This window comes from Manis pentadactyla, chromosome 9 (genome assembly GCF_030020395.1).
Source record: "Manis pentadactyla isolate mManPen7 chromosome 9, mManPen7.hap1, whole genome shotgun sequence".
NCBI lineage: Eukaryota > Metazoa > Chordata > Mammalia > Pholidota > Manidae > Manis > Manis pentadactyla.
This window is the reverse complement of record NC_080027.1, coordinates 45,719,761-45,735,603: the sequence shown is the minus strand read 5'-3', so window position 1 is coordinate 45,735,603 and position 15,843 is coordinate 45,719,761. Positions and strand designations below refer to the sequence as shown.

Below are 15,843 nucleotides of genomic sequence, written 5' to 3'. Positions count from 1 at the left end.
GAGCTTGCCACGGCACCGTCTGGGCTGAGGACCTAGAGCTAATGACTGGCTGGTTGCAGAGAGGGACACCTTGAAGAAGCCAGAGATGCTGAAGGTCAAGAATAAAGCAGAGACCCTATAGCCTCCCAGGCTTTTCCCCGGGTTGCAGGGAAGGTCCACAGTGCAGCACTGTGGTATTCCTGTGTCCAGGCGTCCCCCCAGCTCCACAGAGTTCCAGAAGAGCGACCTGCAGACCTGTCTCCCAGTGTTGTGTTGGACATCACTGCGTGCCCCCAGTGACTGAAACCTCGTGGATCCTACGGACATAATTTTCTGCTTTTGGCAGCAGTGGCATTTAGAAATTCCTTAGATAGAGCTGCAAGCTGAGGAACTACTTTCTGAGCCCCACTGATCCCCACCTGCAGCCTCTACCCTCAACCTCTGAAGTGAACTAGAGTAAATTTAATTCCAACCCCAGGAGTGAAACATTTGTAGGCAGAGTCTTTGCCTGAAGTCTCCTAAATTCCCACACTCAGAATCGAGAACCCCGATGCTCTCACTGGGGTCCAGATGATACACTTTCCAGAGCTGTCCCCCCCCACCCCGCATTATTCTCCTTTCCTAGGGACAAAGTCCCACTTCTCTGCATCTCTGGCAGTGCCAAGCAAAGTTCAGAGAAGGCAAGAGGATGTCAGATGTTCTCATGGTGCCTTCTGACCTGAGGGAGGCTGCAGGCTGCACGGCCCTGTTTTCAGCCTGCTTTCGCGGTGCCAACTCCGGAATGGACAGGAACGCAGCTCCTGACTGAAGAGCAAGCTCTCTCCTGTCTTCTTGCTAATGATGGTATAGCTGGATCTCAGGTACCTTCTACCCAGGTGTACTTTCGGAGGGTGTGAAGCACAGGCTCTGGCTCCACTGATCCTGGAGTTTTGGTTAGGTCCCAACATACCTGGGGTATTTATTACTCTGGAGCCTAAGGGATGTCGCCCTCTAGGAACTTCTCCATCCTTCCTTCCTTGAACTCAAAGGATCCTCCTGGGACAGACAGTCAGGCACATTGGAAAAGAAAATGATTTCCTTTGTCTCTAAAAGAAAAAAGCCCTTTTAATTTAGCCGTTTGTTGGCTATGTGTCCTGTAGGGAGTTAGTGACTCTCCTAGGTTTGGGGTCTTATATCCATTCACACATGTTCATACTCATTTGCACACCCACACTCAGAATCTTCCATGTGTGGGCTTCCTCTATGTGCTTGTTAGATAGCCTCCCAAATCATGCTATTGGATGGAGCGATGTTAACTTATCATGACTTCTGTTATGGCATTGCAATGATAAATAAGCAAGAGAGAATTACTGAGAAAATGCACTGTAATTTTCAGAGAGAAAATCCTGCAGTAATTTCTGCTACAGTGAAAGATTTTAAAATCATATTTATATACATGTGGAAATTAGGAAACATGATTTGTTCCTTATTTTTTATTTTCACCTTGAGCCTCATGTGAATCATTCATGCTCCTCAAGTTGTCGAATAAGCACCATCTGTTTCTTTAAGGTCCTCCCATATTTTGCTCTATTTTTTATATCTTTTTCTTCTGCATATACCTACATTGCTGCTATTTATCTTCCCTTGAGCTAAATGGAAACTGTAGGATCCCTTCCATATTTCTTTCTAATTAATCTGCAATGTGCCTGTTTAGGTATATGTTCACTTATTTGTGGTTTTGGTATTAAATTTATAGAACTGTCATCAGATTCTGCATCTGATACTGTTCTATATTTTCAGTTAAGACTAAATCTTAAAAGTCTGCCATGTTGCAGTGTGTAAGTCATCTTCATTATTGACTGCTGTGCAGTTTCCATTCTGTGCATTTTCCCTTTCTGTGTAAGTAGCTAACAGCATGTGACCTAAGATGAATTGTTACCAGAAATAATGTTACTGTCAATACTCTGGTCCACCTTTACTTATGGACCTCAAGAAGGTACATGTGCAGGAACTTTTTATAGTTGTGGCGTACAAAAAAATTTAACTTCAGTTGGAATTTCTCTCCCAAATATATATAACCCCACTGGAAATTTCTGAAGTTTCTTTATTTTTTACATTCTTTATACCATTTGATGCTTGTCTTTTGAAAACTGATGGATGTAAAGTAGCATCTCATTATTTTAATTTTAATTTCTTCTGACCAGGGAGCATCCTTCATATTCTGTTTAGCCACTTTTGGTTTTGAAGCTGTGAAACCATAAGTGTTCACATACATGTTCACATCCCCTTCCATCTTTTCCTATTTATTTTTGTTTTTTCTTGCATATTTACAAAATCTCCTTTCAAAGTTTAAACACTAGAGTCCCCTGTTGGCTTGATTTTGCTAAGGTCTCCTGTAGTCTGACATGTATTTGCCAAATTTACTGTGTGCTGTCCATTATTCAATGGAAATCTTTCAATTTGATCAAGTCAAATTATTGTTCTATTAATGGATTATCCCTGGAGATCTTATTTCGGGATTCCACAAGATCACCAAGGTGTTTCTGTTTTGTTAATGTTTGTTTGATAATATTTTAATAATAAATTTTCTGACACAGGATTATTGCAAGGGTAAAATTACTTTTACTTTTTTACTGAATGAATATTTTGATCGTACTGTGTAGAAAGCATTATACTATGTGTTAGAAATAGAGCACATCAAAGAATATTTTCTGCCTCCTTAGGAGAAGGAGACCACACTTACAGCTACATCAAGGACCACACTAGCAGCAATTATCATACATCTTCTTACCGTGTCATATTATTCTGATTGTTACCTGATATTTCCTTTAGTCCTCATAACAACCTAGTGAGGTAGAATGGGGTGACGTGGGGAAAGGGGAAAGACAATAAAGAAAAGAAAGAAAAATTATAAATTACACCTAAGAAAATTCTTTGCATCTGTGTTTTGTGTGGGTTTCAGCCTGTCTTGGATACTGATGCTGTTAAAAGAAACGCCTAGTGTCACTCACCTGGGCCCATACTCCTTGCAACAGCCTTTACAGACATTTCTCCAACCTGAGCCGGTGTTGAGGCTGAACTAGCTTTGTGGTTTTTCCTGTGATTCCTAGACTCACATTTTCTGGATTTTATCCCCAGGCAAGGGAAATGAAAGCAAAAATAAACAAATGAACTATATCAAGCCAAAATGCTTCTGCACAGCAGAGGAAACCATCAGCAAAATGAAAAGGCAATTTATTGTATGGAAGGATATATTTACAAGTGATATATCTGATAAGGGGCTAGTATCTAAAATGTATAAAGAACTCATAAACTCAACAGAAAACCTGAAATAACCTTATTTAAAAATGGTCCAAGGACCTGAACAGACATTTTTTTCAAAGAAGACATGCAGGTGGCCAACAGACACATGGGAAGATGCTCAACATCATCAATCATCAGGGAAATGCAAATTAAAACACAATGAGATATCACCTCACATTAGCCAGAATGGCTAGTATCAACAAGATAAGAAATAACAGCTTGGTATTTCATCTAGAAATTCTGGCGTAATTATGTACTTATTTTTGATTAATATTTTAGAAAGCAGACACGTTTTCTGTGGGTTGTGCTGGTCTGATGAAGTGCCTCCCTTCTTCAATCCCATTTTCTTCCGTATGTCTTCAGTTCACAGGATCGTGTTCCTGCTTTGGTTCAAACTCAAGTTCCTGTTATCATATTCTGCTTAGTCCTTCAAATTCTCTTGTAGATTTGCACCCCAGCCTTCCGCCTAATGGCCATAGTATTGGACCTCTGCCTTAGGTGCTCCTTGGCTATGTCCTTCCTGTTGGCATATTCTGCTGCTGTGTTGGGAGAACTGTTATGAAATCTATTGACACTTTCCACTGCTTCTTGGACTCCTCTTTCTTAGAGGTTTAGAGCCTTTGCAGTTGTAAGCATGGACCTTGAGTATGTTCCTCATTGCTGCAACCCCAGAACCATAACAAAACTTTGTCTATATTTGCTGTAAATGCACACTTGTTAGACAATATGTTAGATGTTGGCCTCAAGGGCCATTATCATTCTCTGTATGCGCTTGATGATTGGATGTCCATATGTAATATTGTTAAAAGTGGTTGATATTTAGTATTTCCTAAGAGGTAGTAGTCCAAATTTACCTTAGAAGCTACTTAGTACCTTAGTACCTTTATACACGTAAGATGTTCCTCTTGGTGTTCAGTCATGCACACTTGAAACCAAGCCATTTAAATTATTTTGAAATATTTGAGAGAATGAAATTTTGAGGAGTTCTTTTTCAAATGAGAAAGTAAAAGTTTATCTAGGTGTTAACCAAGTTGGATCTTGATAGACTGCTTTTTATTTTCAGAAATGTAATTCAATGTTAATCTAGAATATATGCTTTTCAGGTATTGCTTTTTATTATGTGAGTATATGTTTATTTTTCAAAGAGTAGCTCATAGTGGTATCCAAGAGCAGAGAAATGAAATACCAATTTATTTTTCTTCGCTGTGAGAGGGAGGAGGAAAGAAATGGGCAGAGCTTTGTGGAATGAAAGCTTAAGTTGGTTGAGGATGTATGTGAGGTGCTTTATGTTAAGACCAAAAGACCCAGACTTTGGGTACAGTATTGGTAGTAGACTATGAAGAGATTTTGCTTCCATGGTCAAAACAGGGTAATACCCTTCTAAGTTATTACTGAGTCACAAAAGCTTACGTTTAGGAAGGATCTGCTAAAACAAATTGTTCATAGAGGAGTAATGTGACATACTATGAGACCAGCTCTTTTGGGCCTAAGTACTGATTGTTTTAGTTGTGTAAGACTTACAATTAGAACCTTTAACTCTCTATCCAGTGATTTCTTATGTTGCCTGGTACCTTACTGCCCATCATACCTTATTCCATTCCACATTCTCACCTGTTGAGAGGACTGTATTCCAAGAACTCTTATTGTGTTGCGCCTAACCAACCTTTGAGCTCCTGAAAGCAACAAAAATGTTCTATGTGTTTTTGTGTCTTAATAGTACACAGAAATCCTAGGACATATTGTGCTTCCTACCTGTCCAATTAATAAGCAAGCAATGTTTGAACAGCATGATTTATATTTCAATATGATTACTGGATCATATGTTACAGTCTTTAGAACCCTTTACCACATTAGCACAGCTGTGTGTGCACACCATGAACTACAACACCCTGGATCCAAAAGATGCATGTCCACAGCACACAGCCACTGGAAGGAGAATCTAATAAAGCTCATGGCTAATTGTTACACACATGAGCAACCCAGGTAGAAATCTTGTCCTTTTGCAATGTACACAGGACACAATACAAAAGGTCACCTCGTCTCCTAGAGAAGGAGAGAGAGAGAGGCAGAGATGGAGTTGGAGACACAGAGATGGAGAGACAAAAAAAGACACTGATGTGGTCAAAGGCTCACAGGGAAAGAGCCAATTAATGACTAGAAGCATCTTCCCTTCATTCACGAAAGAAATGCACTCCTATGTCCTTGTCTCCGATATACTCCCTTCTGTGGAAATGGAATAAGAACACATTACACAACACAACCCACCAAATATCCACAGATGTATATTCAAGAATACAAAGTCATGATACAATAACAGCTGTACTTATAGGAACATAAATTTCTCACTTTAGAACCTACCCCCAGGTATGTCTATACTTTGGACAAAATAAGACAATGTGTATGGAAAGACAGGTGAAAGGGACAAGGAGATTCCCAATGGAGAGGTGAGAGAAAGAGAAAATTAAAACGAAACTGAAGTTTTATTAAAGAAAGTGTGATACCTAATTTTCTGAGTTTAGAAAATAACTCATCAATGTAAGTTTCAGGCTATTCACCTTTTATTGCTTCAGAGTCACCTTCCATTAGGAATGCAGAGATCCAGTGTCCCTACCACCCTTTCCTCAGTAACCTCTGGATTCCTTGCTTGATCTCCTGGGTGCGCACTCCATAAACAATGGGGTTGAGGGCTGCAGGGATGACGTGGTGGAGGACATTGAGCAGGACTGGCACCTCAGCGCAGACCTTCTTCTTGGCCACATGTGTGAGGACGAAGACCAGCAGGACGGTGCTGAAGAAGAGGATGAGGATGAAGTGGGAGCCACACGTGCTCAGGGCCTTGGCCACAGCTCCCTCTGCCTTGAGTCTCAGCACAGCTCTCAGGATGAGGGTGTAGGAGAGGAAGATGAGGATGAGGTCGCATCCTAGCAGAGTCCAGCCTCCAGCAAACTGGTACATGCGATTGATGGTGACATCATCACAGGAGAGCCTGGACACAGACATATTGGCGCAGATGCAGTTCTCAATGACGTTTCTCCTGCAATAATGGAGCCGTGCTGAGAGAATGGGAATAGGCATTGTGAGAAGGACATTCCTGGCCAAAATAAAAATGACAGCCTTGGCCACAAATTGCTCATTGATGATGGACAGGTACCTCAGTGGGTGGCAGATGGCCACATAGCGGTCATAGGCCATGACCATGAAGGTGCAGGACTCCATGGCGAGGAAACTGTTCATGATGTACATCTGCAGGAAGCAGGCAAAGAAGCTTATGGACCTGAGGTCAAACCAGAAGATGGCCAGGACCTTGGGGATGACGGTGAGGCAGAGCACCATGTCCAGCATGGAGAGGAGGCTGAGCAGGTAGTACATGGGCTGGTGCAGAGAGGCCTCCATCCGGATGGTGACGAGGAGGGTGGCACTGGCCCCCATGGCCAGGAGGAAGAGGAGGCTGAGGGGCAGGGACAGCCAGAGCTGCCAGCTGGGGGACCTGACAAAACAATTCAGGAGGAAGTCTGAAATCTCAGTGGAGGTGGTGACATTGTGTTGTGTGGTCATATTTTGTCGTGTATTCCTACATCCTTCTTCTGGGAATCTGTAATTAGGATAAAAATTGGCTATTGACTACACAAACATGAATTTCCAATAATATGCCTTTCCTCTGTAAACTGTGTGCGTCCTAGCAGTTTATCCAAAGTAAGCAAATGCATCTGTTTATTTGTTGTGCCATGCTACTGGGGTATTTCTCTCATTCTAAGCAGCATAGAGGCATGAGGTAATAGCATTTGTTTATACATGCTTGATCTGTTCAAGGCTCAGTTTCAATGTAATTATATCCTTGCATATGAATGTAGAAACTACTTTTTGTGACAGGTGAGTCTAAATTTGTACTTGTGAGTTTCTTTCTTTTTGTTTTTTAATGCACACATAGGCTACCACACCTGCAACTTAACTCTAACAGTATATACTATAAGTATCAGAGCCAGCACGAAGTGGCGCTCAGAAGAATATGATCAGTCGTTTTGTCACCGTCATTCTGTCTTTTCAGCTGTATTTACTTTGCTTTAATTAGAGATTTAAGATAATTATGGAACTGAAATTAGTTATTTGACGTTTCGTCTGAAAAGTATTTCAAGTGGATAGGTATGGAATCCCCCTAATACTTGTTTTCCCCTCTGTTTATCAGCTCTTCACCTTTGTAGGATTCCTAATTTCTGGAAGTACCTTTTAAAGGATGATGGCCAATTTTGCCGAGTTTTGGAAGGGCCATACCTGCCGTTAAACCAGACGGGAAGGCAGTCATTCTGCGGGCAGCTGTGGGAGGCTGGCGACGTTTATCTTTATACTCCTGCCCTCTTCTGTTTCCCTTTTCAAGCATCGATGTCATGGACCAGGTGGGCAGTCCCCTGCTTCCAGGCACTGCTTTAATGTTGGCATTGCTTTCTATCACTCAGCCTTTTCCCCTGGCACTGTGGGAGGTAGCAGAGCCACAGAACTGAACAGGGAGCTGTTCTTACTCTCGAGGAGGTAAAGCAAAAACCTTCTTGGGAACAATGGGGAATCATAAGAACAAATGACAGGGTCTTGCGCAAACCATTAGGACAGGATGGGGAGGACTGACTAACTTTGACATGGGCGTAGGTTGGACAAGAAAGATTGTACATAGAGTGATGTGGTACCCTCATTTACATTAAAGGTGAAGGATCCTAAGGTTCTTCCCCTGATTGTGAAAGGGTCCAAGGAAGGCTGTAGCTTGGCAAATAGTATATAGGTCAGGTCTTTCTGGGATCCTTCAAGTCATGGAGTCCATTGTACCTAAATCTGTGTATATAGACAGAGTCTCTGTTAAAGAGTTATTTTGTGGGTTAGAAATTATTTTTCATCAGGAGTATTAGAACTACGCTGCTTATTACTCATTAGGCTCACTAATGTAACATAAAATTATGTTAGGTTTGGAAGTCTTACTACTTGTGGGGAACTATGCCCAAATATTCTAAGACTTTATCCCATTTGATCATTCAACATCCTATGAGATATATTATATTATTGACACATTACAAACAACGGAAATTATATCTCAACATCTTAACCGTCCAAACTATTTTACCCTGATGCTAATCTTGCCTAATACCGTGGGATGGATTGGAGTAATTTCTAGGATTCCTTTGGACTTGATAAATAATTCTATGAAAGTGTACTTTCCCCATCAATTCTATTAAAAAGGAAGCAAACTTCCCCCTGGACATGATTAAGAGTCTTGACAGGGACTCTGATGGAGGAGAAATAATTTTGGAGTGGGGTCAGTGTGGTAAGGAAGTTTGCATAAAATGGTATATGGAGAGTGGACCAATATTTTCATACCGTTAGAAACATTCTATTGTTGGTATGTTTCACTCAACAAACACTGAGCTACCCACTGAGCCCTAGCAGCAGAGCATGTGAGAACACATAAGTCTTTCTTCCTCTGTCCTTTTCCAGTGTCAGTCTGCAATCAGAGCTTGCCACGGCACCGTCTGGGCTGAGGACCTAGAGCTAATGACTGGCTGGTTGCAGAGAGGGACACCTTGAAGAAGCCAGAGATGCTGAAGGTCAAGAATAAAGCAGAGACCCTATAGCCTCCCAGGCTTTTCCCCGGGTTGCAGGGAAGGTCCACAGCGCAGCACTGTGGTATTCCTGTGTCCAGGGGTCCCCCCAGCTCCACAGAGTTCCAGAAGAGCGACCTGCAGACCTGTCTCCCAGTGTTGTGTTGGACATCACTGCGTGCCCCCAGTGACTGAAACCTCGTGGATCCTACGGACATAATTTTCTGCTTTTGGCAGCAGTGGCATTTAGAAATTCCTTAGATAGAGCTGCAAGCTGAGGAACTACTTTCTGAGCCCCACTGATCCCCACCTGCAGCCTCTACCCTCAACCTCTGAAGTGAACTAGAGTAAATTTAATTCCAACTCCAGGAGTGAAACATTTGTAGGCAGAGTCTTTGCCTGAAGTCTCCTAAATTCCCACACTCAGAATCGAGAACCCCGATGCTCTCACTGGGGTCCAGATGATACACTTTCCAGAGCTGTCCCCCCCCACCCCGCATTATTCTCCTTTCCTAGGGACAAAGTCCCACTTCTCTGCATCTCTGGCAGTGCCAAGCAAAGTTCAGAGAAGGCAAGAGGATGTCAGATGTTCTCATGGTGCCTTCTGACCTGAGGGAGGCTGCAGGCTGCACGGCCCTGTTTTCAGCCTGCTTTCGCGGTGCCAACTCCGGAATGGACAGGAACGCAGCTCCTGACTGAAGAGCAAGCTCTCTCCTGTCTTCTTGCTAATGATGGTATAGCTGGATCTCAGGTACCTTCTACCCAGGTGTACTTTCGGAGGGTGTGAAGCACAGGCTCTGGCTCCACTGATCCTGGAGTTTTGGTTAGGTCCCAACATACCTGGGGTATTTATTACTCTGGAGCCTAAGGGATGTCGCCCTCTAGGAACTTCTCCATCCTTCCTTCCTTGAACTCAAAGGATCCTCCTGGGACAGACAGTCAGGCACATTGGAAAAGAAAATGATTTCCTTTGTCTCTAAAAGAAAAAAGCCCTTTTAATTTAGCCGTTTGTTGGCTATGTGTCCTGTAGGGAGTTAGTGACTCTCCTAGGTTTGGGGTCTTATATCCATTCACACATGTTCATACTCATTTGCACACCCACACTCAGAATCTTCCATGTGTGGGCTTCCTCTATGTGCTTGTTAGATAGCCTCCCAAATCATCCTATTGGATGGAGCGATGTTAACTTATCATGACTTCTGTTATGGCATTGCAATGATAAATAAGCAAGAGAGAATTACTGAGAAAATGCACTGTAATTTTCAGAGAGAAAATCCTGCAGTAATTTCTGCTACAGTGAAAGATTTTAAAATCATATTTATATACATGTGGAAATTAGGAAACATGATTTGTTCCTTATTTTTTATTTTCACCTTGAGCCTCATGTGAATCATTCATGCTCCTCAAGTTGTCGAATAAGCACCATCTGTTTCTTTAAGGTCCTCCCATATTTTGCTCTATTTTTTATATCTTTTTCTTCTGCATATACCTACATTGCTGCTATTTATCTTCCCTTGAGCTAAATGGAAACTGTAGGATCCCTTCCATATTTCTTTCTAATTAATCTGCAATGTGCCTGTTTAGGTATATGTTCACTTATTTGTGGTTTTGGTATTAAATTTATAGAACTGTCATCAGGTTCTGCATCTGATACTGTTCTATATTTTCAGTTAAGACTAAATCTTAAAAGTCTGCCATGTTGCAGTGTGTAAGTCATCTTCATTATTGACTGCTGTGCAGTTTCCATTCTGTGCATTTTCCCTTTCTGTGTAAGTAGCTAACAGCATGTGACCTAAGATGAATTGTTACCAGAAATAATGTTACTGTCAATACTCTGGTCCACCTTTACTTATGGACCTCAAGAAGGTACATGTGCAGGAACTTTTTATAGTTGTGGCGTACAAAAAAATTTAACTTCAGTTGGAATTTCTCTCCCAAATATATATAACCCCACTGGAAATTTCTGAAGTTTCTTTATTTTTTACATTCTTTATACCATTTGATGCTTGTCTTTTGAAAACTGATGGATGTAAAGTAGCATCTCATTATTTTAATTTTAATTTCTTCTGACCAGGGAGCATCCTTCATATTCTGTTTAGCCACTTTTGGTTTTGAAGCTGTGAAACCATAAGTGTTCACATACATGTTCACATCCCTTTCCATCTTTTCCTATTTATTTTTGTTTTTTCTTGCATATTTACAAAATCTCCTTTCAAAGTTTAAACACTAGAGTCCCCTGTTGGCTTGATTTTGCTAAGGTCTCCTGTAGTCTGACATGTATTTGCCAAATTTACTGTGTGCTGTCCATTATTCAATGGAAATCTTTCAATTTGATCAAGTCAAATTATTGTTCTATTAATGGATTATCCCTGGAGATCTTATTTCGGGATTCCACAAGATCACCAAGGTGTTTCTGTTTTGTTAATGTTTGTTTGATAATATTTTAATAATAAATTTTCTGACACAGGATTATTGCAAGGGTAAAATTACTTTTACTTTTTTACTGAATGAATATTTTGATCGTACTGTGTAGAAAGCATTATACTATGTGTTAGAAATAGAGCACATCAAAGAATATTTTCTGCCTCCTTAGGAGAAGGAGACCACACTTACAGCTACATCAAGGACCACACTAGCAGCAATTATCATACATCTTCTTACCGTGTCATATTATTCTGATTGTTACCTGATATTTCCTTTAGTCCTCATAACAACCTAGTGAGGTAGAATGGGGTGACGTGGGGAAAGGGGAAAGACAATAAAGAAAAGAAAGAAAAATTATAAATTACACCTAAGAAAATTCTTTGCATCTGTGTTTTGTGTGGGTTTCAGCCTGTCTTGGATACTGATGCTGTTAAAAGAAACGCCTAGTGTCACTCACCTGGGCCCATACTCCTTGCAACAGCCTTTACAGACATTTCTCCAACCTGAGCCAGTGTTGAGGCTGAACTAGCTTTGTGGTTTTTCCTGTGATTCCTAGACTCACATTTTCTGGATTTTATCCCCAGGCAAGGGAAATGAAAGCAAAAATAAACAAATGAACTATATCAAGCCAAAATGCTTCTGCACAGCAGAGGAAACCATCAGCAAAATGAAAAGGCAATTTATTGTATGGAAGGATATATTTACAAGTGATATATCTGATAAGGGGCTAGTATCTAAAATGTATAAAGAACTCATAAACTCAACAGAAAACCTGAAATAACCTTATTTAAAAATGGTCCAAGGACCTGAACAGACATTTTTTTCAAAGAAGACATGCAGGTGGCCAACAGACACATGGGAAGATGCTCAACATCATCAATCATCAGGGAAATGCAAATTAAAACACAATGAGATATCACCTCACATTAGCCAGAATGGCTAGTATCAACAAGATAAGAAATAACAGCTTGGTATTTCATCTAGAAATTCTGGCGTAATTATGTACTTATTTTTGATTAATATTTTAGAAAGCAGACACGTTTTCTGTGGGTTGTGCTGGTCTGATGAAGTGCCTCCCTTCTTCAATCCCATTTTCTTCCGTATGTCTTCAGTTCACAGGATCGTGTTCCTGCTTTGGTTCAAACTCAAGTTCCTGTTATCATATTCTGCTTAGTCCTTCAAATTCTCTTGTAGATTTGCACCCCAGCCTTCCGCCTAATGGCCATAGTATTGGACCTCTGCCTTAGGTGCTCCTTGGCTATGTCCTTCCTGTTGGCATATTCTGCTGCTGTGTTGGGAGAACTGTTATGAAATCTATTGACACTTTCCACTGCTTCTTGGACTCCTCTTTCTTAGAGGTTTAGAGCCTTTGCAGTTGTAAGCATGGACCTTGAGTATGTTCCTCATTGCTGCAACCCCAGAACCATAACAAAACTTTGTCTATATTTGCTGTAAATGCACACTTGTTAGACAATATGTTAGATGTTGGCCTCAAGGGCCATTATCATTCTCTGTATGCGCTTGATGATTGGATGTCCATATGTAATATTGTTAAAAGTGGTTGATATTTAGTATTTCCTAAGAGGTAGTAGTCCAAATTTACCTTAGAAGCTACTTAGTACCTTAGTACCTTTATACACGTAAGATGTTCCTCTTGGTGTTCAGTCATGCACACTTGAAACCAAGCCATTTAAATTATTTTGAAATATTTGAGAGAATGAAATTTTGAGGAGTTCTTTTTCAAATGAGAAAGTAAAAGTTTATCTAGGTGTTAACCAAGTTGGATCTTGATAGACTGCTTTTTATTTTCAGAAATGTAATTCAATGTTAATCTAGAATATATGCTTTTCAGGTATTGCTTTTTATTATGTGAGTATATGTTTATTTTTCAAAGAGTAGCTCATAGTGGTATCCAAGAGCAGAGAAATGAAATACCAATTTATTTTTCTTCGCTGTGAGAGGGAGGAGGAAAGAAATGGGCAGAGCTTTGTGGAATGAAAGCTTAAGTTGGTTGAGGATGTATGTGAGGTGCTTTATGTTAAGACCAAAAGACCCAGACTTTGGGTACAGTATTGGTAGTAGACTATGAAGAGATTTTGCTTCCATGGTCAAAACAGGGTAATACCCTTCTAAGTTATTACTGAGTCACAAAAGCTTACGTTTAGGAAGGATCTGCTAAAACAAATTGTTCATAGAGGAGTAATGTGACATACTATGAGACCAGCTCTTTTGGGCCTAAGTACTGATTGTTTTAGTTGTGTAAGACTTACAATTAGAACCTTTAACTCTCTATCCAGTGATTTCTTATGTTGCCTGGTACCTTACTGCCCACCATAACTTATTCCATTCCACATTCTCACCTGTTGAGAGGACTGTATTCCAAGAACTCTTATTGTGTTGCGCCTAACCAACCTTTGAGCTCCTGAAAGCAACAAAAATGTTCTATGTGTTTTTGTGTCTTAATAGTACACAGAAATCCTAGGACATATTGTGCTTCCTACCTGTCCAATTAATAAGCAAGCAATGTTTGAACAGCATGATTTATATTTCAATATGATTACTGGATCATATGTTACAGTCTTTAGAACCCTTTACCACATTAGCACAACTGTGTGTGCACACCATGAACTACAACACCCTGGATCCAAAAGATGCATGTCCACAGCACACAGCCACTGGAAGGAGAATCTAATAAAGCTCATGGCTAATTGTTACACACATGAGCAACCCAGGTAGAAATCTTGTCCTTTTGCAATGTACACAGGACACAATACAAAAGGTCACCTCGTCTCCTAGAGAAGGAGAGAGAGAGAGGCAGAGATGGAGTTGGAGACACAGAGATGGAGAGACAAAAAAAGACACTGATGTGGTCAAAGGCTCACAGGGAAAGAGCCAATTAATGACTAGAAGCATCTTCCCTTCATTCACGAAAGAAATGCACTCCTATGTCCTTGTCTCCGATATACTCCCTTCTGTGGAAATGGAATAAGAACACATTACACAACACAACCCACCAAATATCCACAGATGTATATTCAAGAATACAAAGTCATGATACAATAACAGCTGTACTTATAGGAACATAAATTTCTCACTTTAGAACCTACCCCCAGGTATGTCTATACTTTGGACAAAATAAGACAATGTGTATGGAAAGACAGGTGAAAGGGACAAGGAGATTCCCAATGGAGAGGTGAGAGAAAGAGAAAATTAAAACGAAACTGAAGTTTTATTAAAGAAAGTGTGATACCTAATTTTCTGAGTTTAGAAAATAACTCATCAATGTAAGTTTCAGGCTATTCACCTTTTATTGCTTCAGAGTCACCTTCCATTAGGAATGCAGAGATCCAGTGTCCCTACCACCCTTTCCTCAGTAACCTCTGGATTCCTTGCTTGATCTCCTGGGTGCGCACTCCATAAACAATGGGGTTGAGGGCTGCAGGGATGACGTGGTGGAGGACATTGAGCAGGACTGGCACCTCAGCGCAGACCTTCTTCTTGGCCACATGTGTGAGGACGAAGACCAGCAGGACGGTGCTGAAGAAGAGGATGAGGATGAAGTGGGAGCCACACGTGCTCAGGGCCTTGGCCACAGCTCCCTCTGCCTTGAGTCTCAGCACAGCTCTCAGGATGAGGGTGTAGGAGAGGAAGATGAGGATGAGGTCGCATCCTAGCAGAGTCCAGCCTCCAGCAAACTGGTAGATGCGATTGATGGTGACATCATCACAGGAGAGCCTGGACACAGACATATTGGCGCAGATGCAGTTCTCAATGACGTTTCTCCTGCAATAATGGAGCCGTGCTGAGAGAATGGGAATAGGCATTGTGAGAAGGACATTCCTGGCCAAAATAAAAATGACAGCCTTGGCCACAAATTGCTCATTGATGATGGACAGGTACCTCAGTGGGTGGCAGATGGCCACATAGCGGTCATAGGCCATGACCATGAAGGTGCAGGACTCCATGGCGAGGAAACTGTTCATGATGTACATCTGCAGGAAGCAGGCAAAGAAGCTTATGGACCTGAGGTCAAACCAGAAGATGGCCAGGACCTTGGGGATGACGGTGAGGCAGAGCACCATGTCCAGCATGGAGAGGAGGCTGAGCAGGTAGTACATGGGCTGGTGCAGAGAGGCCTCCATCCGGATGGTGACGAGGAGGGTGGCATTGGCCCCCATGGCCAGGAGGAAGAGGAGGCTGAGGGGCAGGGACAGCCAGAGCTGCCAGCTGGGGGACCTGACAAAACAATTCAGGAGGAAGTCTGAAATCTCAGTGGAGGTGGTGACATTGTGTTGTGTGGTCATATTTTGTCGTGTATTCCTACATCCTTCTTCTGGGAATCTGTAATTAGGATAAAAATTGGCTATTGACTACACAAACATGAATTTCCAATAATATGCCTTTCCTCTGTAAACTGTGTGCGTCCTAGCAGTTTATCCAAAGTAAGCAAATGCATCTGTTTATTTGTTGTGCCATGCTACTGGGGTATTTCTCTCATTCTAAGCAGCATAGAGGCGTGAGGTAATAGCATTTGTTTATACATGCTTGATCTGTTCAAGGCTCAGTTTCAATGTAATTA

The 15,843-nt window shown here is 41.4% G+C and overlaps 2 protein-coding genes across 2 annotated transcripts; both read right to left on the bottom strand.

Moving 5' to 3' along the window:
- Positions 1–5,868: 5,868 nt before the first annotated feature.
- Positions 5,869–6,816, bottom strand: LOC130684723 (olfactory receptor 56A3-like). The gene has a single exon (XM_057506624.1). It carries the CDS (start codon positions 6,814–6,816, stop codon positions 5,869–5,871), a length of 948 nt encoding a protein of 315 aa, XP_057362607.1.
- A 7,804-nt stretch (positions 6,817–14,620) lies between these two features.
- Positions 14,621–15,568, bottom strand: LOC130684722 (olfactory receptor 56A3-like). Its single transcript, XM_057506623.1, has one exon. It carries the CDS (start codon positions 15,566–15,568, stop codon positions 14,621–14,623), a length of 948 nt encoding a protein of 315 aa, XP_057362606.1.
- Between the last annotated feature and the right edge of the window lie 275 nt (positions 15,569–15,843).

Coding starts and splice junctions, on each gene's coding strand:
- LOC130684722 (XM_057506623.1), bottom strand. CDS start 15,568: ATGACCACACAACACAATGTCACCACCTCCACTGAGATTTCAGACTTC.
- LOC130684723 (XM_057506624.1), bottom strand. CDS start 6,816: ATGACCACACAACACAATGTCACCACCTCCACTGAGATTTCAGACTTC.